We start from the raw sequence: 20,614 nt of genomic DNA, 5'->3' as shown, positions 1-20,614 counted from the left end.
CGTTCTCGCTTTCCTTCACCTCGCGCTATCTCTTTCTTTCCTAGCGTTTACTCTCTCGCTCTCCTTCGCCTCGCGCTATCTCTTTCCTAGCGTTTACTCTCTCGCTCTCCTTCGCCTCGCGCTATCTCTTTCTTTCCTAGCGTTTACTCTCTCGCTCTCCTTCGCCTCGCGCTATCTCTTTCTTTCCTAGCGTTTACTCTCTCGCTCTCCTTCGCCTCGCGCTATTTCCTTCTTTCCTAGCGCTTACTCTCTCGCTCTCCTTCGCCTCGCGCTATTTCTTTCTTTCCTAGCGTTTACTCTCTCGCTCTCCTTCGCCTCGCGCTATTTCTTTCTTTCCTAGCGCTTACTCTCTCGCTCTCCTTCGCCTCGCGCTATTTCTTTCTTTCCTAGCGCTTACTCTCTCGCGGTCCCTAGCTTCGCATCTCCCTTCCCAGCATGACGTCATTCCCGCAACGAGCTACATATGAGAACTGGGACTGTTTACGGGTGGGAGGAAGCACGGATGGGAAATGCGTGCGAGTAAATTATATCATGATTTAAATTTAAAAAAACTTTATTCTTCTCTTTTATATATTTTTTTTTTTTTTATTACATATTGTGACTAAAAACTAAAGCTACCAGTTCGCAATCGACGAGTTGATGTTTATTGAAGGCGTCGCTGGCGCATATTACATTTGACACTTTTTTATTATCCGTTATAGTGGACGCGATATTGGAGAATTGTGTAAACTTAGTATCGACTGTCTCGGTGATTCTAACCAATCGATCAAAGGTTACATCGATGCATTGATCGAGATTAAACATACGGTGTAACGTCGGTTCAATCATCATCATGCGTACGTTTAAAGATTCGAGACTTATAAGTTTAGTATCGTTAATCGTATGAACTCGCACTGTTAGCGGTCCAACGCTTATAAAATTATAGGTATCTTTAGAGTCCTTTCGCAGTAAATCGTGAATATTGCGACGTTGCTCGTAGAGTCCCTTCCACGTTTCGAGAGATAATACCAGTTCCTTTCCTTGATGATCTCCTATGACAATTTCCACGTAACTCGGTGTACCCACGTTGATACCAATTTCAAGGAATTTGAATTCTGTGGTTGTCAATGCGTATCGTCTACTTAGTATACGAATCGCACGACGCTTCAACGAAATGCTGTAGAAAAATAAAAAAAAAAAAAAATTAGTTTAAAAACAATTTGTGAAAAAATAGAAAGAAGTTAAACAAAAACTTACTTGTCACATTTGTTCTCAAACAATGAAGTTTCATAACGATTCGGTACGTAATTATTCACGCTTCTGCTGGGGCCGCCACTGCTTCTTTCGACGTAGTACATATTTCCAGATTTCAAAAGTGGACCACTTTCACGAACGGTTAACGCAACACTGACCGTATGAAGAATCGAATATGAAGAATCAAATATACGTGACATCCCGTTTTTTCAAAGTAGTAGGAGATTAGTGGTAAATGTGGTGGGAGATTCTAGAATACTTTAGTGCTCTGAAATTTTTAGAAGGGAGAGAGAGACGATACTCGGATAAAAAGAATTCTTAAATGACTCGTGAGGGAGGGAGGGAGGGAGGGAATGAGGAGGGGGAATAAGAAATAAAACATATTAGTGTTTAAATATTTTATTTTTCCAAATCTTGCAATTCTTTCTGGCGTTGCGACCACCAGTTAAATATTTTGAATACATTTTGTAATGAGCAATTCTTAACATGTTTTTCACATCGTATAGTATTTTTAACATCTAGATTATTTAGAGATTCGATATCGTCGTAATTAGCATCCAAGGTCTCAATGATTAAATTTTCTCTCGCATCGTCGCCGAGCATATTAGCAAGCCATTCTCGTTTCTGGCATCCTTTAACGTATACGATACACTGCATTTTATCATCTTCTTCTTCAACTACAGCTGTTGTAATCAATCGTTTCGCCATGCTGTACGCAACGATTCCATCCTCCCATTGTAGTCCATGATGATTCGCCATCAACCATGAAGCTTGACACTTTTCGGATTTTGTAAGGAGATGCCATGGTATAGGACTCCGAAAAATGTAGTGTGCGAGAACAGTTCCTCTTCTCAGCACCGCCACCTCCTTTGCGATGAATTTATTCGAAACGACAAATCCTTGCAGATCGACAAACGTTGGTACAGACATGATGAGATCTCTTTTCGTCAGTTAAGAAGAATGACAACCATCTCGTAACACTCGGATTTATATCCAGCTTTCCCTCTCTCTCTAAATTATTGTCGCAAACACTTAGGTAATTTTGCGCACAACGTTGGTCAACGGGTTGTACTGGATTACGCGATCGTGTATGATGAGACAGTACGCAGTCGTATTATTAGCCACATTCTCCTTACACTCAAATTCCAATCGCACATCCACGGTTGCACTCTTGACCGATTCGTTTTGTCGAGAACAATCGATGATCACAAACGGACCGTACTGTAGAAACAGTGAGACAGTGAGACTCGGTTCGAGGTACTCGTATCCATAATAGTTTTTGCAGAAACGCGCGTACGTGTCGTACAGAATCGACCATCTGTTTTTATCGAAATCCAGATTCATGTCATCGTACGGATAACATTCCGAGTTCAGATAGAGTTTCACGTTTGTTAATTTACAGTCGTCGAATTTACTCGCATCTTCGGACATAACATTCTTCCGGCCTGTCTGCAGAGCAAAGATAACGTATCGTGGTTTCTCCAGCTGAGTCGCGGTCTTAATGGCCCACGAATGTTTGGTTGTACGCTGCAACAGCGGAAACTCGTACAGATCCCACGAGCGAAAACCCATGCTGAGGTAGCGTCCGCTTTCCAGAGCGCGCAGCATAGACAGCTTTTTAATTTCACTCAACAACACATGTGGCATTCGCCATTGTATCTTGAATATGTTGATCACAGGCTCCAGCGTCGAAGCTCCAAGCAGACAATTGTTGTCATTGCGCGATCGTATTAAGATCAATTCGTGACGAGCGTTAATTACTATGCGTCTGTAATCCTCGCAAAATCCCAATAACATGTAGAGTGGTACGCAAAAATTAAAGTGTCCATCCACAATAGTTGGCTCACTCCAGCCAGCATTTCTCATAATCACGCTTCTATCGGATGATATTGTTACATAGTTTTTGAGCATATTTGTTATTCCCACGTTTCTATTTCGATCAATCTCCACACCATCGAGTTCATATCGAATCTCGTCAAACATGAATGCAACGCAATTATTTTGCAGTACCACATTGAATCCTCCAGCTGGCTTCTTTATCTTTAATTCTCCCTCGATGTATAAGAAACTCTCGTACGGCAATGTATACAGATCCTGTTGTTGTATGGGTATTCTTATCTCATCACTGTATCTGAACGTTGTGTTGGCGAATGGGTTATAGGAGTGAGTCTCAATCTTGACGATGCGATCGTCAAAAATTGGCTCATCCGCGATGTCGAGAATGTCAGTCATCGTTTAAATGTTTCGCACCACGAATCCCAAAGATTGTAAAAACGCAACGTTTGATGCGTTCAATTTCTTTTTCTTAGTGCCGGATGATTGGATATTAGCAAATGTCGATGTTGTTGTCGCTGACGTCGTAAAGATTGTATTGTCTCTCACGTCTTTCGATCCGTTCAACACGAGCATCACACGCTAATTTTACCGCCGCCGCCGTACATGCAATCTAATGGTGATCTCTTCTCCTCGAAAATCGAGTAATCGTCCTTCCTGGTCGACAACGCGTAACGTTAAATCCGTAATGCACCGCACGATGATCGGTAGGTAAATGATGTGCGCCGGTGTTTCCGATATCTTATATCCTGGTGGTACCCTCGGTGAAAATTCGTGTATCGTATGAACGAGTTTGCCGTTGTTGTACGCACCCGCGGTCACATTACATTCGACGCGGATAATGTTCACGTTGATAATGTTAATCGGCACGTCCGACTCGTACCATTTTCGCGGCTGCAGTATACGGTTCGAGAATCCTAGCAGCGATCCAATATTGTTAGGCTTGCTAAAATTTAATCTGTAGGCGCATTTGATCTCGCTCTTCATCGTATTGTAATTAGCGCGGAGCACTATAGGCCATTCTCCAGGCTCAAAGTTATCGTCGTCAGTGTGTTTTTTATCACCATCACGAACTGTGTGTTGCGAACGTTTTCGTAAAATTGTATGTTTCAAAAATTCATGTATCGCTTGCAGCTCGTACGATCCCTCGGGAATCGTAATTTCCGCATCGTCTTTGCCAAAGTAAAATTTATTATTCGAGGAATTCACGTTCGATATTGTGTGATAACTTTCAAAATCCGCTAGACCAAGCTCGTATTCACCGTCGCTTAAATCTACGTTGGGAAAGTAGTTTGCCGCGAGAACGCTGCTCTTTCCAGTCAGCGTGAATGTCATAGACATGTTGGCCAAACTGTTTAACGAATACTAAGTTAAATAGCGCAATGTATGCCTTTAAATTCGCGTGCATCGACCGTTCGGAGAAATTGCAAGCACAATTGTCCACAGATGCTTTGATTATAAGTTTGATAGGATGTGTGATTATATTCTATTTTTGTCACATTTAAATATCGCACCAATTCATTCGGCGGTCGAAGATTGCCAAAACTGTCAAAATATATAGCACAATTCCCCCTCTTTGCATACGCTACCCAGTGAGTACCCGAGCCTTTAGCGTTATCCAAATTTATGATCCCGCTCTCGTTTCGATATATACCACCGTTCGGTAATGAGTTACGCATAAAAACACCTCTAAAATATGGAATGTGCATACGTTTTGCTAGTTGCAGCAATTGTACATTGGTAGTTACGCCCTCTGGCATTTTTAGCGTCTCTTTGACGTTTTTTTTTTTTCTTCTTTTTCATTGAGACTCCTCGTCCGTATTTGTATGGTGCGAGATACAATCCGCGACCTTCCATGGCACGATTGTGACGTAGCATCTCTTGAAACTGACGTTGTGTAGCTTTTCTATCGTTCACCATCTTTGCTACACCAGCCGCTCCACCAATCAGAGATCCGAGAGCGCCCAACACTGGTAGAATCGGTAATACACCCCCGCGTTTCGCTACCGGAAGTATTCGTTTTTTCACCATCTTTTTCTTCGTTTTCGTCTTTAGACCCATACCGAACTTCGTTTTGGTTTTCATCGCTATCCAGACAGCTGTGGCTGCGGCTCTCTCACCGAGAGACGAATCTTTCGCAGTGATGCGAGTTTGCGCCTTTTTGGCGAGTATCCTATCCGCCGCGTGTCTTTCGGCAAGATCGTTACTCCGAAAGTACGCTATATCGTGTTCACGACACGCTGCGTCCAATGGGTTGATACCTCGATCACCTCTAGCCAATCGTTCTTCTAGCCGCGTGCCCGGACCGCAAAACTGGTATCCAGGAATATGTAATTCGATAGGAAGCGCGTTTATTGCACGATTTAATAGACCTCTGCTTATTTGCGTTGACATTCACGACAATCTTTTATCATTGGCGCTGGACCGTCAATGTGCGTTTGTTGCCACGGTTGATTGTAATGTTCGAAACAGCGACGATAGGTCTGAACCTCCGAATCCGCCTTTATGTATTCCGGAAGTTTGTCCCACACGTAGTGGACGTGATTGCCACACATTCGCAATAAAACTGCTTTAGATACAAACTGTAACTGTTTGGCACTCAAATCGAGAATATCGTAAGGACTTGATAGCAGGACAAACATTTTTTCGTTACTGAACACTTTGTAGTTCCGCGCAGCTATAAATAGACAGGCGTGCGATCCGAATCGGAAGTGGGAAAATGAAATTCGTGCGACAACCTTTCGCGATACGCGTGACGAATTACGACGTCAGATTACGCTCGATGGGTGACAATGCGGAGATGCGTAGACACGGTACGATGCTGCCGAATACTATACGCGCAATCGTTTGCGGCCCCTCGAATTGCGGTAAAACTAACGTGTTGATTAGTTTGATAGAAAGCCCGCACGGCGTCCGCTTTGAAAATGTGTACGTGTATTCAAAGTCACTGCAACAGCCAAAATATCAATATTTGGAGAATTTGTTAACGTCGATCGATGAAATCGGCTATTTTACATTCTCCAATAACAGTGACGTCATTCCACCGAGCGAAGCACGTCCAAACTCGATTTTCGTTTTCGATGACGTGGCGTGCGACAAACAAAATACGATAAGAGAATATTTCTCAATGGGACGCCACTCGAACGTCGACTGCTTCTATCTCTGCCAGACATACGCGAGAATACCGAAACATCTTTTACGCGACAATGCGAACCTGCTAATCTTGTTTAAACAGGATGGCACCAACTTGAAACACGTGTACAACGATCACGTGAATACCGACATGTCATACGAGGATTTCAGTGAGTTATGTCGTACTTGTTGGCAGCAAAAGTATGGATTTCTCGTGATAGACAAGGATAGCTTGCTTACAAACGGGCGATACAGAAACGGATTTAACGTGTTTGCGATACCACAAAATGATTAGTCGTTGCCTACATTCTGTCGTGAGGGGTGAAACGCGAGCGTTCAACACTCTCTATCGATATGGCTGGGAGCGATAATATTCGCGAGCGTGAAAAGATGGCGAAGGAGATTGCGAAAACGAGCGAATCGATCCGCAAGAAACATCGCGCTTTGAAGATCGGTAACATCGATGACGATATCGCGGTCAAGACCCATTTTAAACCTATTATCGAGCCGCTGCAAAAGATTGTCGACAACTCGTTCGCGGTGAAAAATAAGTCGGAGAGTAGCGCAAAGATTAAAATCAAGCGATACAAGGAGGATGAGAAGGAAGAGGCTAAAGATGAGGAGGTAGAGAAAGAGGAAGAGGAAGATGCGACACCGAAAAAAAGGAAACGATCGGACGTTTTACTGTATGAACCGTCGATAGCCTCTACGTCGTTAACCGCACCAACAAGCGTAAACGAAGATGTTTTCGAAATCTCGGGCAACATGCTCGAATCATCGTTTGTTCGAAACAAGTTACAAACGCCGGAAGTTCAAGAAACGTTGCGGGAGTACTTTGGGCCACTTGGGCAAAAGTACTTAGGCGCTTTGTTTAGTGGCGACAAAAATCACGAGATTGATCATGTGTATGGAATCTATTTTGACAGAAAGAATGAACTGCGACTCGGCAACAAACAATTCAACATCAACAAAGATGACTCTATTATCATAGACGACGTGCGGTACATTGGAACGCCAGGATTGTACGAGCTGATCTTCAAGAGAATTCCCGATGACGAACTTTACACGAGGGGGGACGATTTGGAAAAATACAAGAGCATATTATTGGTGACGAACGCGCATAGACGCGATTATGATGCGCAGGGCCATTTGAAGGGTAACAGGGGGTACAAGTACAAACATATAATTGCACCGTTGATGTCGCTCGAATCGAAAAATACAAAATTTGGAGGGGAGATATCTATGCCTCGCGCTATGACGCTAACCAACAATATGATTGATTACGTGCACTGGGACGATCCCAACGAACTAGTGGATCGGCTACGATTGCTCAACGCTTCGCGCCAAGCTGGTCACAACGCTCACGACAACGAGATCCAGTCGATCATCGAGGAACTTCGTGAAGCAGGAATTATTATAAATTAAATGGTGTCTCGACAAAACTAATCAGTCGATCAGCGTTGCGTGACACTTTACGAAGCATCAGAAAAAATGCCTATCAACAAATTTGGATTATTCGATCCAAGAAATGATGCAACCGGCACAAACGGTTCTTGGGATAGATTGGTAAAAAGTTATGTGCCCGAAAACGCTTTGTGTCGCGTCGTTACAGACTTCGATGCAAGGTCACGTAAGATTCGCCGTGTAGCGCAACCAGAGGCTGACACCGATGCCGTCAACAAACTGTACGTGGAGTCCTGCGTTAAAAGATTAATGAATCAACAGAAAGAATCAGACGAGAAGCTGATTTCGCTTGAGAAGGACGTGCGAGCAATACAGATTGTGCTAAACGAACTTCAACGCCCGGCTAACGCTAACTCAGAAACAGCTATCAAACCTAAATGAGCATCAGTGAACGGGTTAGGAGCGGCTATCAAACGGTTATCAAACAGCTACGAAGGATTATAGAACGGCTGCGAACAATTATCGAACAGCTACGAAGAATTATCGAACTGCTATCTAAACTACAATGAGTGGCAGTGGCAGTGGCAGTGAACGACCTAGCAGCAGCAGCTGCAACAGCTTCGAACGAGGCTATCAGCATCTCAAGCAGGGCTGCGAACGAGGCTACGAACACGTTCTTAACGGCTACACTCAAGGTTACAAACAACTCAAGAACTCCTACGATCGGTCAAAAGACGTCTGAACGAGGCTACGAACGGGTCAGAAGCGGCTACGAACGAGTCAAAAACGACTGTGAAAAAGGCTGCGAACGGGTCAAGAACGATTTTCGAATGGGTGAAGGACGGCGGTGAACAGGTCAGAACAGGTCAAGAACAGGTCAGAACAGGCCAAGAACAGGTCAAGAACAGGTCAAGAACAGGTCAAGAACAGGTCAAGAACAGGTCAGAACAGGTCAAGAACAGGTCAAGAACAGGTCAGAACAGGTCAAGAACAGGTCAGAACAGGTCAAGAACAGGTCAAGAACAGGTCAAGAACAGGTCAAGAACAGGTCAAGAACGGCTATTAAAGGCGATAAACGAAAATGAGTGAAAAAAATGTGAACAACAAACGGACATCGAGAAAAACTGACAAAGCAAAGAATCAACATAGTTTGGAGAGACGACAGTTGGTGAACGAATTGCATGCGCCAGCGAGAAAAAATTTTCCCCGAAGACACGTCATAGTGCGGGGATACGATGATCTGTGGCAAGCCGACATCGTCGAGATGCGTCCGTATTCTCGTTTCAACAAAGGTTACCACTACATACTCACCGTCATCGATGTGTTGAGCAAGTATGCATGGGCTGCACCACTCAAGAGTAAAGGTGGAAGGGAGACGGCTGATGCAATCGCCAAAATAATTCGAGATAGCAAGAGATGCCCGAAAAACATACAAACTGATAACGGGAAGGAATTTTACAATACCGATGTGCAACGGCTTATACGGAAACATAACATTAATCACTATTCCACATATTCGGTATTGAAGGCGTCTGTCGTCGAGCGATTCAATCGCACGCTGAAGAACGACATGTGGAAGATGTTTACGCTGAACGGAACTTACAAGTGGATTGACGCGCTATCCCGACTCGTTGCAGAATATAACGCGCGAAAACATCGCACTATCAATATGAGACCTATCGATGTTACTCCCACGATCGCTGATAGACTTTTAAATACTGTATACAACAGTATAAAAATTGCTGCTTTTGCAAAGTTTAAAGTAGGTGACCTGGTACGCGTTAGCAAATACAAAAAACTTTTCGAAAAGGGTTACACGCCAAATTGGACAACCGAGGTGTTTAAGATTGTTAAAGTGCAACATACTAATCCCGTAACATATCTACTCGAGGATTATCGCAAAAAATCTATCGCTGGAGCATTTTACGAGCACGAGTTGCATCGCGCGAATTATCCAGATGTGTATCTCGTGGAGAAAGTACTGCGCAGGAGGGGTGACGAGGTTTACGTGAAATGGTTGGGATTTGATAGCTCGCACAATTCTTGGGTACATAAGGATCATGTAATTTAATTTTATAAGAAATACAATGTATTCAATATAAAAAATATATGAAATATTTGAAATATACAAAATCTTTATTAATAGATCCTTTCCAATAGTCATTACAATATATAAAATATGAAATATACATACAAGAAAAAAAAAAAATCACACACACACATACACACATTATATTTTATAAAGATATCTTATAATGTCCCCACGGTAACGTATCAATAGTTGTAGGTACGATATACCGCTTGTCGTCGTACGGACTTAGAGCAATTTTTGTTTCGCAAATGGTGTATACCTTGTGTAATTTTGATCTTATACACGATTGACTACGCGTTATTTCAATCTCTTCGTTCAAACACCGCGTGTAATCGTCAAACGTTATCGTTCTCGCAACAACGTTACTCTTGATGCTTTTTACCTTTTTCGTATCCTTCTTACCATCCACGCGCAACGCATACATTTTTGCTCTAGCCCGACAAATTCAGTCATTATGGTACCGTTGTTTTCATCCTTCATTAGACCCGGTACCTTTTTATTCACGAGCGGTATACCGTACGCATTGTCTATCGCATAGTCGCTCGTATCAAATCTGCTGATGTCGCGTTTCATATTCTCGTACACATCGTCGCACTCAATGTGATATATAAGACTATCCGTATCAGTGTACATGACTTTGCATCTCTCCCGATACATTGGTACCATATAATCGTGGTGAAATTCGTACAAACATGTCTTGGATATATCGAGAATACACATACCTACGTAAATTGGTTTGTAGAATTTCACCTCGAGTTTACGTAATTCTACAGCGATTAGATTTTCCGAAAAAATGCTTCTGCTATGAAAATTTGGTTTTGCAATCAATGTCTCTGCGCCGTACCTTCCGTCCCATTTTGTTAAAAGTTTAACATCTACGCGATTGCGCACATTTTCCATCGTTTTGCCAAACACTGCATTATTCATTAGTTTGTACAAATTTTTTTCAAAATCATTTTTTGCCAGTGTTCTAAATTTTGTGTTGAGTTCTATATAAGTACGGAGCCACGGAGATTGAGTGAATTGTAATATACGATGAATTTTTGTAACACGAAGACCGTGACGTGAACATTGCTGCAGGTTGCGGTAGTGTATCACGTAACGCTTCTTATCGTATACGGTTGCGAGAAGCTTGCCCTCGCGCTTGCCGGGTGGTTTGTCGTGTGTCGGACAAAACGGTAGGTCAGTGTGCGAATCGTGAAGATGCTGCGGATACTCAAGATCGACTTCGAGGATGTAGCCTGTAGACGAATCGAGCGCGATCGATGATACATCAAAATTGGAAACATTATCGACCCACTGAAAATCGGCGTAGGGCAATGGTTGACACATTGCCCATCCGTATAAATTATTAACATCGAAATACATCAAGTACGTTGATGGTTTTGATAAGTCATACGACTGCATGTACTTGTTATTAGCACGCGCGTACCTGTTGGAACATTGACTCAGACCACCGCGTATACCTCGTTCGATAAACATAACCATGTCAATGTCTGTGAGTAATTCAAATATAATTTTCGTATACTTTAACATGGCGTCCCACGTGTAACCGGGAAGAGTATAGTAATACGCGGGGTCGAGCCCATAACTCTTGATACAACTCTCTCGGAAATTTTCAAAAATGTCTGCTAATAACAAAACATCGATTTTTAAATACAGATCGCTATATTCGCCTAGCGTTCGAATGGAGAATCGCTTCCACACAATCTCAGCGTGCGCGTAATCGCTCTCAGATACTGTGTTACCTGTCAAGGAACTGTAAAATGATTCTCGTGATGGTAAACACGCATCTTGCAATTTATCTACGCAGTCAATGTACTCGTACGGGAAGACACCTTTTCTTGTTAATAAATTGAAATCTTCGGCGGATAAATTTTTATATTCCGATTGTAAAATTTTGAGTTTATCCTTGCTCAGAAAAGACGCCAATTTGTCGAGACTTGTTGTGAGAAATTTATATGAATCTATGAAACGTAATTTAATGTGATTTCCTGGTTTGTTTTTCGTACCTTTAACATGTTTTGTAAATGAAATATATTTTTCTTTTGTTATCGGAAGTAAATCGATTCCCCCTTCGAACGCTATGGCTATTTCCTCGATTATAAAGTGAGAATCATAACCAGATAAATTGTGAAATACTATTGGAATGCAAAAAGATTCTTTGTAATTTAGATTGCAATTTGAATGCGCGGGACCTCTGTACCGCCCGGTCAAATGACAATGATCGCGTACGCGCGTATCATCTTCTACGAATGGTTTCTCACATATATGACACTGAGTCGCACTTCGAAATTCTTTCCATTCATTTTGCGTTAAATTTACCATGGGGACATTGGTTGTTAAAATATTTTCTACATGTTGCGCCAAATTTTTAAGTTCGTCGGTGAACCATGCAACGCAATTGGCTTCGCGACGAGAATGATACGCGGATAACGAATTATCGTACGAGCAATGTACATAATAAGCCATACTAAATACTTGGTGATGTTGATAAAAATTTTCTTCTTCTTTTTTCACCAAAACGCACTCCAGGTCGGCGTACACGACGAAAGGTAGTCGCTCCTTCCTGTTGTAGTTGGTAAATGCGAGCCACTTATCCTTATCGCTCGGTAATCGGATAGCGCAGTCGTTCATCTTTCCACAGTCTACTGTATGTGATTGCAATTTCTCGACCGAGTGAAAATAGTGCATGCATCTGTAAAATAAAAGTTAAAATTTTTATATCCTTGTTTTAAATATTTTTAGACAGTTTTATTAAATATACATACCGATCGCAGATATATTTTTTAGTCTTGTGTTTGCTGAGTTGCATACTAACAAGTCTAGATAGATTCTTGATCCATGCAAAATGTCCGATATCTTGCGCATCTTGCACGTAGAGCAAGTTGACGTGCTTGTCTCTCTTTTGCTCCGTAAGGTGAATAGGGACAATGTTTTCGTTTTCAAAACTGTACACGTTGATTGAAATGTCATTATAAATTTCAAATTTTTTAATTTGATTAAGAGTGACTGGAAACTCAATATCTTGGAGATTTAGTACTGTTGTATAATGCGGGTACGATGATTGTCGGTGTGCACATCTTTCAGCTGGATACAGAGCAGCCACTACCGCCCACGCAAAACATGCATTGTCTTTAGATTGCACGTTAACCACTGCTCGTTTCATTATTATCTTTTGCGATAATTGCACGTAACATCCGGCGCGCATAGGATTATATTTATTTATATTTACAGTCAAATTTAGTATACGCGATAATGCCCATCCGCTATCGCGTTCCTGAAATTCTTCGAGCGATGCAAGGATTGGCTCGACGACTCGCCGCTCATACCACTCGCGTAAATCGGATGTATGTAAGAGTTCACAGTTTCTCGTATTGATTGATTTATTGGCATGCTTATCGCCCGCCACAAACTCGCCGTTAAACACTGTATTCACTTTCACACTGTTATGTTTTTGCATAACGTCTCGCACGTGCTCGAGCACAATGTCACTCGCATCTTCCAAAAATTGACGAGGTTCGATGTGATTATAATTTATAACCGCACCAGTCAAGATGCGGCTCTCAAACGCCGTATCAATCTCTCGCCATATGAGTCTCTCCGAGTTATTTTCACTACTATAATCACCACCACTGGGTATAAACTGTCTCTGCAATCGAGTTTTTGCACCCTCGAGTCGCGCAATTCTTGTCACCAAAGATTGTCTATTTCCGATTGAGAGTCGCGGACGCTTGACACGGCTGCGTTCTTCAAGCTCTTCGATAAACTCCTCGCAATGCTGCAGCCATCCAAAATATTCACCCAATGTGGTGACTTGGTTGGAACGCTCCAACAAGTCGCGTTCTTTCTGCTGCACGTTTTCCATTTTTTCTCTCTCTATTTTGGTGTGCAAACATAACACATATTACGCGACATTATTATATGTAATAAAATTTGACAGCTACTGCACCATCGCATATCCACCTCATCGGGCGATGTAACTTTATGTCTCCGTATTTCGTATATTAATCCGATGTCATCTCGAAAGGTGTCCATACACGAAGCACAGAGAGCTAGAGCACCACCCGTTGAATAATAAAAGTGTATGGCGCAAATCTTACGTTGATTTTGCGCACGGAGTTGTTCATTTTCTACTACGTTGTCGTCAAAATCGGTATTACTGCAATCACTAATATAATTACTATCGTCCGACAACGCATGCTCTTCGTCTGACGACTCGTCTATTATCGCTTCGAAATTAATATTTTCCATTTATTCACTATTCACTATTCACTGTCACTAACAATTCTAATGCCTGATAGTAACCACTCAATTTTTTTTTTTTTTTCCACAGCTTCCTCTATGCCCTTTCAAATCGTACTATGGTTTGACGGGGCTCTCATTCTTCTTATATTTCGCCTAATGCTGTCTTAACACATCCTACCGAACGTCAACGCTTTTGCATCTATAAAAACGTTCCGACATGTTCGTCGCAGCGTTGGCCAAAAATTTCTATTGCTTTCCCACGACTTTTATGGCTTCTAAAATGTCCCCCGGCTATAAATCAACCACAAAGATAAACACCTTGCAGTTGCAGTTCTTTCCTTAAAAATTTCGGAAGATGTTTTGCTCCAGTTTTATGGGAGATTTTCCGCGAGGGTGCAAAGCTGCCGAACGCCGGCGCTTAAAACCTCTTTTTTCCATAATATTCTAATGGTCATAAAATGAACATAAAAATTAGAAAAAAAGAAAAAAAAACACTTTTATGGTTTCTAAAATGTCCCCCGGCTATAAATCAACCACAAAGATAAACACCTTGCAGTTGCAGTTCTTTCCCTAAAAATTTCGGAACATGTTTCGCTCCAGTTTCATGGGAGAGTTTCCGCGAGGGTACAAAGCTGCCGAACGCCGGCGCTTAAAATCTCTTTTTTCCATAATATTCTAATGGTCATAAAATGAACATAAAAATTAGAAAAAAAAGAAAAAAACACTTTTATGGTTTCTAAAATGTCCCCCGGCTATAAATCAACTACAAAGATAAACACCTTGCAGTTGCAGTTCTTTCCCTAAAAATTATGGAACATGTTTCGCTCCAGTTTCATGGGAGATTTTCCGCGAGGGTACAAAGCTGCCGAACGCCGGCGCTTAAAATCCTAATGATATAATGACCATAAAATGATCATAAAACTAGAAAAAAGGTTTTACGACTTCTAAAATACCCCCGGCTATAAATCAACCGCAAAGATAAACAGATCTACTTTCGAACGTGTGTAGGACCCCCCCCACCCCCCTTTTCCTAATATCAGACCCCTCGCGCCTCCCAGATACCCCCGCCCCCGCACCCCCCTCAACGCCCCATGGCTTAGAATCCCCACTGTAACACTACTTGAGAGTTTTGAATAATCTCGTAAGTAGATAAAATATAAAAATAAAAAATATAAAATATAAAATATTTATCTTTCAATGATCTCATCTCTCCATACTTTTGCATGTACATATAAGATTTATGTAAAATTAAGATACAAAGGTGAGTCTTAAGCAACGAATATAAAAGCAGAATATGATTCTGAAGAATTTATACGCAGCCAGCATTTAGTTCAGAATATTTTTGATTATTAAATTTTAATAACGTTAGAACTGATTAGATTTATATTAGATTTAATTAATATGTATATTTAATTGATAATTCGAATAAATATACATCAAAAAATTTTTTCGATTGGAAGTAGAAAAAGTATACATATTACACAAATTTATTTTTCTATTAGCATATGTTTCAAGATATTGAAAATAGTAGTAGTAGTAGTAGAGCTTATTTGAGTCCCCTCGGGGTTTTCAACTCGTACATAGTGTTTTTCGGAGACCACCAAACCCCTTACAAACCTCCTTCTTCTTTCCTCATCCTTACATATATACATATACAGGGTGTCCCATAAAGATTGAATCAACGTTCGTGTGCAGGTAGAGCGCATTAAACTGAATAGAAGTCCTGTACCATTTTGCGATTTTCGGAATAATTATTGAGAAATTAATGTACAAAAATCGGCAAATCCGGCGCGAAATCAGTCCGCCGCAAAAAAGATGGCGAGAAGGATGGCCCAGTGCAAAAAAGATGGCGAGAAAAACGGCCCACCGCTAAATAATAATCGCTAATCTATTGTTCTTATCAACGCTTCTCGTCTATGCCCCTGATAACCGCGAGGCAATGGCGTCTATTTACGCTGCGCGCGCTTAGCGACCGTCCTTAGGGCCGTTCTTCTCGCCATCTTTTTTGCAGCGAGCTGATACTCGCGCCGGATTTGCCGATCTTTGTAAATTAATTTCTCAATAATTATGTGAGAGAAAGTGTGTGTGTGTGTGTGAGAGAAAGAGAAAATGCATTTGTTTTATGTACGCGTGATTGGTGTGTACGTATGATTGATGCATGATTGGCAGCGAAATGCGCGACGCGCGTATGCATACATGAGAGCGCGACATAAGTCCGCGACAATTAAATGGCAAAAAAAAAAAAAAAAAAAAAGGAAGACATTAAGACATTAGTGTGTGTGCAGTTTTATCGCGAGGTTTCTTTTTGAGGTGATTTAATTTTCCGTTTGATTAGTGTCCCTTTTCTTTCGGGATAGTTTAACTATTTAATAGATAGCAAGAAAATATTATCCCACAATTATTCCAAAAATCGCAAAATGGTACAGGACTTTTCTGTTCAGTTTAATGCGCTTTACCTGTTCACGAACGTTGATTCAATCTTCATGGGACACCCTGTATACAAATCACAACTATCAAACTTTATCCCTGTCCCTCTCTCTATATCCCCGCTACTTTCTCCTCTCCTCTTGTTATCTATCCTCATTCCTCTTCTCTGCGAGCCTGGCCATTATACAACATTACAGATTGTTCCCCACTCCCTCCCTCACGCCCTCTCCTTCTCTCTCCCTTCTCTATCTCCCATCTCCTCTCCCTCTCTCACCCCCCTTTCTTCCCGCTTTCCGTTTTCTTTCTTCCTTCTTGTTTCTCTGACTCCCCCTCTGTTCTCTCCACCCTTTCACCTCTGACCTTTTAACCTTTCTCCCTTCCCCTCTGCCATCCTTTTCTTCTTTCTTCTTTCCTCTTTCCTCCCTCTTTCCTTACGTTCCGTCCATCCCTCTGTCTCTTGTCCTCTATCCCTCTTCTCTCCTCTTTTCTCCGACTCTCCTTCCGCTCTCTCCGTCCCCTTCCTCTCTCTCCAACCCTCCTTGCTCTCTGTTTGTCTCCTTTTCTCTCTTCTATCCTCTCGCCTCTTCCCTGCTTTCCAGCCCTCCGCTCCCTTGCCCCTGCTCCCCAGCCTTCTCTTCCTGTCTTCTAGCCTCCTTACCCTCTAACATCTCATCTCCCTTCTCTTTTTCTCTACCTCTCCTCTTCTATCTTCCATCTCTTCTCCTCCTCTATCCATCTCCACAACTTCCCCTCTACCCTCAATTCCCTGTTCGTTGTAATCACACTCCTTTCTCTTGCCCTCTCCTTCCTTGCCGCTTCCTCGATCCTCAACCTCATTCTTTTTTCCTCCATTATCAAGTCCTCATCCACTCACACTCCCCACTTCCTCCTTATCTCCCCTTCTCGTTCTAGTATCTCCTCCTTGTCTTCCTTCTCTTCCATCTCTACCAACAAAATCCACGTTCCACCTTCCCTTTTTCTTTCTTCCACCCTCCTTATCCTTGCCACCTTTCCTATCGTTCTCCTTACAATACCCTCCATTATGCTCTTCCTCTCTTCTTGGTCCTCTCTCTCTATTCGTTTTCCTTCTTTTCCTCCTCTCCTCCTCCTCCCTTCTTTCTTTCTCTCCTCTCTCTCTCTTTTCTCCAACTCCCTCCTCTCTCTTTTCCTCCTTACTCTCTCTCTGCTCTCTCCTCCATCTTCTTCCACGCTTTCTCCTCCTTCTCTCTTCTTTCTGTCCCCCCTCTATCTCTTCCCCCTTCTCATCCTCTTCTCCCTCTTTTACCACCATCCATCGAACGCTGCTCTCCCCTTCCGCTTCCCTCTCTCTTCTTCCCTTCTTACCCTCTTTTCCTTCCTTCTTTAATCCTCCGTCCTCCTTTCCTTTGCTCTTCCTGTCCCCCTTCTCTCCTCTTTCCATTCTTCTCTCTACCCCCGCTTCAACTATCTTTTCTTCCTCTCCACTAACCCCCTTTCGCTTTTCTCTTTTCTCTCCTGTTCCTCCTCTCGCACGATCCAATCTCCACTCCAAACTGCTCTTTTTCCTCTTCCACTTTTCCAAGTTTCCCCTTCCTCCTTTTCCGCCTCCTCTCTCCTCTTCTCTCCTCCCTCTCTCTTCTTCTTCTTTTCTTCCTTCTCCCCCCGCTTTTCCTCTTCCGTCCACCCGCTTTCTTCTATCTTCTTTTCTCCTTCCTTTTCCTTCTTTCCCTCCTCCCCACACAGCACAAAACTCAAGAGAAATATTGCAGGAACGTTTCAAAGTTTCAAGAAAGTTTCTAAGTAATACTGAAACGTCATTATAACATCTAAGAAACATAACATAGAAACGTAACATTTGAAACGTTTATATGATGTTTATGAAAGATTTTACATACAAATAAATTAAAAATAATTAATAAACGATGAAAATTCTGACGTACTTTCCTTTCAAGACGGGAGAAAATTTTCATTGTAACAGAATTTAGCGTTATTAACGGTTCCGGAACAATTAATGTCGCGCATTTTTATTATGGCGCGCGAAGTGATTACGCGCGCCGGCGCCGTTATTCTGGCAACAGCCATATGATTGGCTCTCCCAATCACATGTTCGATCGTGATCCTGCACTCTCTTGTCGCATTGTCATGCGTCATTTTTTATTAACCTAAAAGTTCCCAAATGAAAGTGTGCAAAGTCTCGTGTGCGTTTACGGAGATTAACCAAAGCGAGAATTTTCCAGGAACAAGAGCTTCATTCCTATCGGTGAGTGTGTACTTTTAGACTTCTAAAGTATAAGTCGCAAGATCGAATTCTGCGGACATACCAGCTTTTTTAATTATCTCTTGTTTTCTCTTTTGTTGCAAGAATGTTGTAAATAAAATATATATTTGCTTTATAATTAAAATATAATAAAAATTTCGAGTAGCTAAAATCATAATTTTTGTAAGAGTGATCGACTAAATAAATACTTATTGATAAATCATTGTTGCTTTTGAAAATTACTAATATAATAAGTCGAATATGATGAGTGATACATGAGTTTGTTATTCTGATTTTTGTGTCTTGTTTGTAATAGAACGAATTGTAATTAATAAAAATGAATCTGACAATAATGATGAGAGAGATCTACGTGCTAGATATTAAAAATTATGAATAAATCGCTATTGTGTAATAATGTTGCATTTTGTTTTATTATTATTTATATATATATATATATATATATATATATATTTTATATATATATATATTATATATATATATATATTTATTATTTATATTGTTAATTTATTATATAATATATCTATATCATAATAATATGTCTATTGAGTTAATCATTTGTGTTGAAATCAGATAAATCTTATATTATTTTCTAAAATAATTATTGTTTTTATCACACAATTAATTACGCAATTGTTAAATATTATTTTGTGTTTTCAGATTATTGTTCTCAAATTGTTATATCTTTTTTTAATAATTCTAATTGTATTTCATTCAATTTAAAATATTTCCCTGTATTTCTAACATATAGATATGAATCGTAAATGTTCTTATTCTAAAAGACTTATTCGTCATTTGATTCATAATGAATGCTTATCTTTGAAAAGAGGAGTACATACAAAATTGCCACAACAGCTAAATAATTCTACTAATTATGATCAATGTAATATTGAAACATATGATGATGAATTATGCAATTTACAATCTATTAATGAAACTAACAATGAATCAGTTCAATATACAAGTGAATGTAAGTTGGTTAAGTTATTTATTTTTACAAACTATTTTCATAGTAAAAACTCTTTTAATTATAAATAATTTTAAATATATAACTTTAAAGCTGTTATTTATAGTTAATTAATTTTGCTGTGAAAATAAACGCTTTATATATTGCACTTATATAGTAATTTTATTTTTTATTTTTAAATAAAATATATATATTTTGTTAATATAATTATTAAACTATTTGAAATATTTTGAATATGATATGTAACTAAAGAGTATTTTTTTAAGTATAATTTTTTAAAACTCAACACATTATTTATGAATATAAATATATTTGAATATAAAAACGCACACACGTATTATATATTACATTGTAATAGGCATATATATTTATATATAATATATTTTTGAAAAATAAACGACGTTGACATAATATTTCCAGCAAATGAAAGAGCGTCATCACCACAATCATTCAATTATGCAGAAGATATAAACAATGACGTATCTTTTCTCGATGAAAATGAAAGTATAATATTGGACTGTAGAGATTTAGAGAACGATGATTTGAACGATGATAATTTTTCCGAAGATCAGTGTCGACAAGAATTTGTTAACGAAATTTCAAATTGGGCAGTTGAATTTGTTTCTACAATTCCGCTTGCAGCAATTACTGCTTTGCTTAAAATTTTACGCAAATATACAGAAGTTCCTTTTCAAAAAGATGCTCGAACGTTATTGCAAACACCTCGTACGACTATTATTTCTACAATGGATGACGGGCAGTACTGTTACTTAGGATTAAAAGAAGCAATGATTACGATAATTGAAAAATATTTAGAATTAGGATTTGAAACACGCACTGTAAATCTGATGTTTAACATAGATAGTGTTTCTTTAGGGCATTCTAGTGAAAAAAGTTTGTGATCTATCTTATGTTCCGATTTTCTTACAAAACAAGTTTTTCTTATCGGAATCTACTGTGGTGAAGGTAAACCAAAGAATTCTAATAATTTGCTTCAACAAACTGTGATGAAGTAACATATTTT

General features: G+C 40.3%; 2 protein-coding genes across 2 annotated transcripts; both read right to left on the bottom strand.

Annotated features, from left to right (window-relative positions):
* Positions 1 to 542: 542 nt before the first annotated feature.
* Positions 543 to 1,697, bottom strand: LOC140673260 (uncharacterized). Its single transcript, XM_072906114.1, has 2 exons — positions 1,237 to 1,697; positions 543 to 1,156 (listed from the first exon to the last, which is right to left on the bottom strand). The coding sequence occupies exons 1-2, from the start codon at positions 1,431 to 1,433 to the stop codon at positions 589 to 591; spliced, it is 765 nt and encodes a 254-aa protein (XP_072762215.1). The 5' UTR covers positions 1,434 to 1,697; the 3' UTR covers positions 543 to 588.
* A 10,000-nt stretch (positions 1,698 to 11,697) lies between these two features.
* On the bottom strand, positions 11,698 to 13,562 carry LOC140673485 (uncharacterized). The gene has a single exon (XM_072906469.1). The coding sequence runs from the start codon at positions 13,560 to 13,562 to the stop codon at positions 12,429 to 12,431; it is 1,134 nt and encodes a 377-aa protein (XP_072762570.1). The 3' UTR covers positions 11,698 to 12,428.
* Between the last annotated feature and the right edge of the window lie 7,052 nt (positions 13,563 to 20,614).

Source organism: Anoplolepis gracilipes, chromosome 14 (genome assembly GCF_047496725.1).
Source record: "Anoplolepis gracilipes chromosome 14, ASM4749672v1, whole genome shotgun sequence".
In the NCBI taxonomy this organism is placed as follows: domain Eukaryota; kingdom Metazoa; phylum Arthropoda; class Insecta; order Hymenoptera; family Formicidae; genus Anoplolepis; species Anoplolepis gracilipes.
Note: the sequence above shows the minus strand (reverse complement) of the source record. Positions and strands in the feature narration are given on the sequence as shown.